Consider the following 7,180-nt stretch of genomic DNA (forward strand, 5'->3'; position numbering starts at 1 on the left):
CCCATGTCCTCAGCTCTATACACAAAATCCTGGTGACGGGTTCCCTTTAACTGTGACCTCCACCATTCCCGGCCTCCTTAACAGAGACCTCCACAGCGACTGCCCCTTTAACATTGACTGCCACAGCGCCCTCTCTTTTAACAGTGACCTCCACAGCGGCCGCCCCTTTATTAGTGACCTCCACAGTACCCCATCTCCTTAACAGTGATTTACACAATAACCCGCCCCCTTAACAGTGACCTCCACAGAGCTCCGTTCTCTTAAAATGTGACCTCCACAACACCCCGCCCCCTTTCCACCTTTCCCTGCCCCCTCCACAGTGCCCTCCCCTTTAACAGTGACCTCCACAGCATCTCGCTCCCTTAACATTGACCTCCACAGCGTCCCGCCTTTTTAAAGGTGACCTCCACAGTGCCTCGTCTCCTTAACAGTGATTTCCACAACACGCCGCCCCCTTAACAGTGGCCTCTACAGCAATCTGCCCCTTTACACAGACCTCCATAATAGCGGATCGTCCCCTTTATTGTGACCTCCACAGCAGCCTGCCGCTAGGGTGCCCAGAGGTCCGGTTTTAGGCCGGACAGTCCGGCTTTCAGACTTCCTGCCCTCCGTCCGGCGCAGGGCCTGGACGGAAACAAGGATGTCCTTTTGAACAGCTCACTCTCAGACAGCAGCACAGTGCTGTCTAAGCGTGAGCTGCAGGGAGAAAGTCACCCTCCCTCCGAGGGCCGGCGTCGCCACCGGGCATACCCGAGCAAGTGTCGGGGCCCACTGTTTATTAGGGGGCCCACTCATTTCCTCACTCTAAAATTGCAGCAGTCGTGGTCCCTTTAAACATCACCCTGCCTTGTCATACTGCCACTGCGCTGCCTGCACATGATGTCACTGCACAGGATGTCCAGGCGGGTGGAGCATAGGGTGGCCACTGGCTTCACCCAAGAAAGCTAGACCTCACCGGTCACGACCCCAAACCGATAACCACACCCACCTCTGTGAAGCCACGCCCATCACCTCCGTTAATGTTGTGTATTGCCCTCCGATATTCTTCTAGTTCTGTACAGGTCCAAAACATATGTAAATGATCGGCCTCAGGTGAATCACAACAGGTTATTCAGTGTGAAATTTGCACAGTGTCAACAATAAAGTGAAAAAAAAAAATAATATATCCAAAATGGCTTTTTCTATATTTGCAAAAATTTTTTATATACAATACAAATGTTCTCAAACAGCGTCAAAAAAAATATCACATTTCTCCCACATAAAACTAGGCGTCATACAGCCATGGCAGTGAGAAAAAAAAAAAAGGTATGGCTGCTTAAACATGGAGAAGCAAATAGTGAAAAAGAAAAATTGCTGGACATTAAAGGGTTAAGGGAGTTCCTTGCTGTGTCAGGGATTTTATAACAAGACACGGAGGCGAGTATTGCTTTAACCTTTCTTTACTTCTACCATAGCAGCAAAGAGAGAAAATGGTATACAAAAAAGAAACCATGGTAACAGACTCCTCCCCCTTATCCCAGTATATCCTTCCTTGTCTTTGTCTGAGCTCTTCCTCTTTCTTTGCTGCTACCAGGCAGATAAGTACTCTCCAGCTCTGTGGCATTGCTCAGGGTCTGGTATATTTGTATTTTTATGTGCTTGGATTATCGGTTCGTTCGGTTTCTTTATTAGATTCTGATTAGACTCTTATCGTAGATACATATTTCTCTCCTGTATATATATATATTTATTTATCTAGGGTACGTATATATATGTATATGTTTTTTCGTTCAGGTACTTCTGTGGCCGTTCTGCCTAGGGGTTTGTCCTTATAACAGTTTTTGCGGCTTCCCCGCTTTCCCCCCGTGTGATCCGTTTCTCTGCCCTGTCATCCTTGTCCCTCGTTACCTCAGACTGCGCCGCCATTGCGCGCGCTTTCTGCTTCTTCTTCCTCTCCTTCTCGCCCGAAGTCTCGCGAGTTCGAGATTTCGCGCGCGTTTTTTTCGCATATTTTCGCATATTTTCGCATTTTTTCGCATTCGGCTGCTACTGACGGCGAGATCTCGCGAGATTTCGCCGTCCCTGTGCGTTTCCCCGCTCTGCACACACCGGACATCCCGCTCTGCACAGCGCATCTCCTGGCGGTCTTTTTCCACTGCTCTTGAGCCTTGTAAGTTCTGTTTTATTCCATTTCGTCTACCCACTAGCTGGCTATGATTCCTGGCTTCATTATCCCCTTTTCTCTTTTTCTCCTCTAGTGCTATTTTTGCTGCTCCGGTCGGGGTGACTAACCCCTGCCTTTTGCTACTTCACCATGTCTGTCAGAAAGAATTCCGTTGCCTCTGTGGCCCCTAGTGAAGCCCCCCAAGTAGATCAGGGTTCCCCTGCGCAGGATAGGAGGTCCGAGGTGATCCACCCGGACGACCATGAGGTGGCACTGCAAAGATCCATATCTAATGCCATTATAACCGCCATGGGTTCGATGTCATCTGCATTGACCCAGTCTATATCTCAGGCCCTTATGGCGCGCCCTGCTACTACTACCCAGGTTTTGGTCCCACCTCCAGGACCACCTCCTATTGTCTCCAGAACACCTCAGATTGATGGGCCATCCCCATCCCAAGACAACGCGCTTCAGTCGCGTAAACGAGCTTGTACCCGCCAGGCAGAAAAAACGCGGGCATGGAAGACTGCCAGGTCTCTACCTGAGCCTAGGTCAGACTCTGATAGGGAGTCAGAGGAGGAGACTCATGACAACGTCTATGAATTGACGGATGAGGTGGAGGACGATTTGGCGGATATTGCTGTGGATCCGGTTCGTAATCTAGACCCGGAAGCCCCGTTACTACAACAGGGATCAGCAGAGGATCTCTTATTGGATCCGTCTGGGGAACCGCTGTTTAACCCCGAGGAGCTGCATCATCCCCGCTCCGCGGAATGGATGCCCGCCACACATGTGGCGCAGTATATGGAGGCTCGCATACGCAATCCGCTTAGTAAGGAATCGCGTAATAAGTTGCGGGCGGAGTGCCCTCGTCCTTTAATACCACACAAAGTGTGCGAGACGCCATCAGTGGATCCAAAGATGGTCCAGTTTCTGGCGAAGACGGGGTTTAACCCCCGTAAAGGGCTAGACGCGGCCTTGAAGGCTGTCCAAGACAAGCTACTGGACATTACAGGTCCTTTAGCAAAGATTTTCGATTTGGCTGAGTCCGCTATCGCGGCAGGTAGCCAGGTAGACCCTATAGAATTGAGAGGTTGGGCCCAGCGAGCCATATGCGTAGCGGGTAATACCAATACCTCGCTCGCCATTGAAAGGCGGAAGGCAATACTAATTAAGATCGAGCCAAAGCTCTCGAACTTGGCATTGACTGAAGCGGGCAAGGACGCCCAGGGGTTGCTCTTTGGCGACTCTTTTATTAAAGAGCTAGGGAAATATGTAGGAGCTTTTACGGCTCTTGATAAAGCCCAGACTTCGATGCGTCGAGTCTTTCAAGGGCGTTTTTCCAACAGGGCCGGCAGTGCTAGGGGCCGACTGTCCGGCCGTTCCAACTTTCATGCCAGAGGTTCCGGCAGAGGCTCCTTTAATTATAGAGCATCCCTCCAGGATCAGAGACATCAGCCGTCCTTTTTTCCCTCACGAGGCGCTCCCTTCAGGTCACGAGGTTTCCGAGGGAATCCAGGCTCCCGTCGACCATTCGGTAAGTTATGTTCTTCGTCCCCCTCCTTTTTTAGACCATTTAGTCGGGGGCAGACTCCGATTCTTTTCTCATGTGTGGTCAGGCATAACCTCAGACCAATGGGTCCTTTCTACTGTGCAGGGGTTCACAATAGATCTGATTGCCGATCCGAGCTCCATCCCAGCCCCCCCTACGGTACCACTGTCCTATGCGGCACGGTCCCAATTTCAGAGGGAATTGTCGGATCTTCTGCAGAAAGGCGCGATCGAACGCGCACCGGAGAATCGTGGGGGTGTCATCAGCAGTATTTTCCTGGTGCAAAAGAAAGGGGGCCAGATGCGCCCGGTGATCAATTTGAAAGCCCTGAACAATTTTGTACAATACCGACATTTCAAGATGGAGGGCATCCATCTTTTGAGGGATCTGCTCCTTCCAGGCGATTGGTTGGCCAAGATAGATCTCCAAGACGCCTATCTCACGGTCCCAGTGTCCCCCTCTTCAAGAGACCTGCTGCGGTTCCTGTGGAACGGTCAGGCCTGGCGCTTCACCTGCCTTCCGTTCGGCCTGTCCTCCGCCCCCTGGTGCTTTACCAAGATCATGCGCCCAGTGGTGGCTTGGCTTCGCAGCAGAGGTGTTCGTCTGATCGTCTACCTGGACGATATCTTGATCATGGCCCAATCACGGGCTCTCTTGTTGAGACACCTCCACTTGACGGTGACGCTCGTTTCCGACTTGGGGTTCATTGTCAACCAGGAGAAATCCTGTTTGACCCCCTCCAGATCCATAGAGTTCTTGGGTTTCCAGGTGAACTCGGAAGAATTATCCCTCAGTCTTCCACTCTCGAAAGTCAAGGCTATCCGCAAGGAGTTGAAGCATGCTCTACGCCTACCTCAGATGTCGTTGCGGCATTTGGCAAGGATAATCGGACTTCTGGCCTCCTCAATACAGGCCATTTTCCCAGCCCCCCTCCATTATCGTGCGTTGCAGCGCCTCAAAATTGCTCACCTTCGGTCGGGGGCCTCTTACGCAGATTTGGTCTCATTAGATGCCGAGACGACGGACGAGATGAGATGGTGGATCCACAACCTGTCAGTGTGGAATGGCAGAGCGATCGTGGGTCCCCAACCGGATCTGATCATAGAATCCGATGCGAGCCTGCACGGATGGGGAGCACATTGCAGTGGTGTGTCCACGGGCGGTCCATGGTCTCCAGAAGAATCCCATCTTCACATCAACGCCCTGGAACTCCTAGCAGGGTCGTTTGCCATTCGCAGTTTTGCCAATGGTGTGGTCAGCTCAGCCATCAGGCTCCGCATGGACAATATATCTGCGGTCAGGTACGTCAATTGTATGGGTGGCACACGGTCGGTGGTTCTGACCCATTTGGCGAAGGATTTTTGGGAATTCTGTCTCGACAGGAACATCTCTGTGGTGGCCGAGTACCTTCCAGGCCTTCACAACACTCTGGCGGACTGGAGTTCTCGCTACATATCGGACTCCAGCGACTGGAAGTTAGACGAGACGGTTTTTTCTGCTATTTCTTCTCTGTGGGGTCCCTTTGCAGTCGACCTCTTCGCTTCCCGTTTGAATACCCAACTGCCCAGGTTTTTCAGCTGGAGGCCGGATCCCTTGGCGGAGGCAGTGGACGCTCTGCTTCAACATTGGGGAGGAGCGTTGATGTACGCATTCCCTCCCTTCGCGCTCATTCCACGAGTGCTCCTTCAGGTTCGTCAGCAGTTGGCGAACCTGGTTCTGATTGTTCCGTTTTGGAGAACCCAGTCCTGGTTCCCTCAGATCCTGGAACTTCTAGTGGACTTTCCGTTTCTCCTTCCCACTCAGGTGTCACTACTCCAAGGGCCTGCAGGAGAAGTTCACCCACTCCTGCAGAACGGGTCGCTACGCCTCCTAGCTTGCAAGATATCGGGAGTCCAGGAGGAGGCGCTGGACTTTCAGGAACAGCTAGGTTCTTATTGGACTGCGCTTGGGCGCCCGGGACGAGACGGGCTTATCGAGCCGCCTGGGGTTCTTGGTCTCGCTGGTGCGTCGACCGGACTCTGGATCCCGTTACGGCCCCTGTCAATTCCATCTTAGCCTTTTTATCCTCACTTTTTGAGGCAGGGAAGGCTTACCGCACCATCAATGTCTTTAGGTCAGCAATTTCCTCCAGACACAACGGTTTCGACGGCCGTCCAGCGGGTCAACACCCCCTGGTCTGTCGTTTACTCAAGGGTTCACGTTTGGCCCGACCACCTCGGCCACGGTTTTCGTCTACCTGGGATGTGTCGGATGTCTTGCAATTTCTAGTCAGTTGGCCCTCAAATGAGCTATTGTCGTTACGTCAGTTATCGGCCAAATTGGTCACTTTATTCTGTTTAATCTCCTGTAAGAGAGTTTCGGATGTGCGTGCTTTGGATTGGGACGCCAGATCCTTCACCCCGGAGGGGGTCCACTTTAACATTTCCCGTCGCACGAAAACCAGTATCCGGTCGGTCTCTTACCCCCGTTTTCCGACTTCTCCACAGCTATGTCCTGTAGCGTGCTTACGCGAGTATGAGGACAGAACCCGTCCACTGCGGTCTCTTTCTCTCCCCCACTTATTCATTTCGTTTCGCAGCCCGTTTGCTCCGGTTACCAGTGTTACGTTATCTCGCTGGGTCAAGTGGATTCTATCCCTTTCCGGGATTGATACGTCTATCTTCACGGCACATTCGGTCCGCAGTGCGACAGCTACGTCCATGACGTTATCTGGGGCTCGTTTGGAGGATGTTATGAGATTGGCGGATTGGTCCAGATCTTCCACTTTCCGGGAGTTTTATTTCCGACCGGCTTCGCATGCTTTTGATTCTATAGTGGCTCAGCTTTAAACAAGCAATAGGAGCCTCCGTGTCTTGTTATAAAATTATGGGATTTTACTAAAGTATGACGTAAAGTCATGATTTTATTAAAGACACGGAGGCGAGTATTGCCCTCCCTGGACCCACCCCTTGGGGTTTTTGACGTAAGTATGTTTTGTTGATTTACCGTATGGTCAGAATTTTAAAGTTGTTACTGTGTTTCCAACTAGTGGATCCTATGTTTCTAATGCACTGGATTATGCTCTTAGAAGGTTTTTCTCTTATTTCCTTTTTTCCTAGGTTGAGAGGCTTACGGCTTCATGTTTTAGAGTTACACAGTTCCGGTCGGAGGTCCAGTTGTGGCGGTCCAAGCCGACGAGTTCAAGGGGTTTTTTTCGTTACCCGGTGGTTTCGGCGTCTGTTGTTCCGGTTGACCAGCGCTGTTTGAGACACAAAGAAAGAGGAAGAGCTCAGACAAGACAAGGAAGGATATACTGGGATAAGGGGGAGGAGTCTGTTACCATGGTTTCTTTTTTGTATACCATTTTCTCTCTTTGCTGCTATGGTAGAAGTAAAGAAAGGTTAAAGCAATACTCGCCTCCGTGTCTTTAATAAAATCATGACTTTACGTCATACTTTAGTAAAATCCCATAATTATGCTGCTTAGACATTCTGCTTTCATGATCA

The 7,180-nt window shown here is 51.0% G+C and overlaps 1 protein-coding gene across 1 annotated transcript; it reads left to right on the forward strand.

Annotated features, from left to right (window-relative positions):
• Positions 1-1,556: 1,556 nt before the first annotated feature.
• LOC122937886 lies at positions 1,557-6,977 on the forward strand. The gene is made up of 2 exons (XM_044293053.1): positions 1,557-3,982; positions 4,025-6,977. The coding sequence occupies exons 1-2, from the start codon at positions 3,537-3,539 to the stop codon at positions 5,748-5,750; spliced, it is 2,172 nt and encodes a 723-aa protein (XP_044148988.1). The 5' UTR covers positions 1,557-3,536; the 3' UTR covers positions 5,751-6,977.
• Positions 6,978-7,180: the final 203 nt, after the last annotated feature.

This window comes from Bufo gargarizans, chromosome 5 (assembly GCF_014858855.1).
Source record: "Bufo gargarizans isolate SCDJY-AF-19 chromosome 5, ASM1485885v1, whole genome shotgun sequence".
Taxonomy (NCBI): domain Eukaryota; kingdom Metazoa; phylum Chordata; class Amphibia; order Anura; family Bufonidae; genus Bufo; species Bufo gargarizans.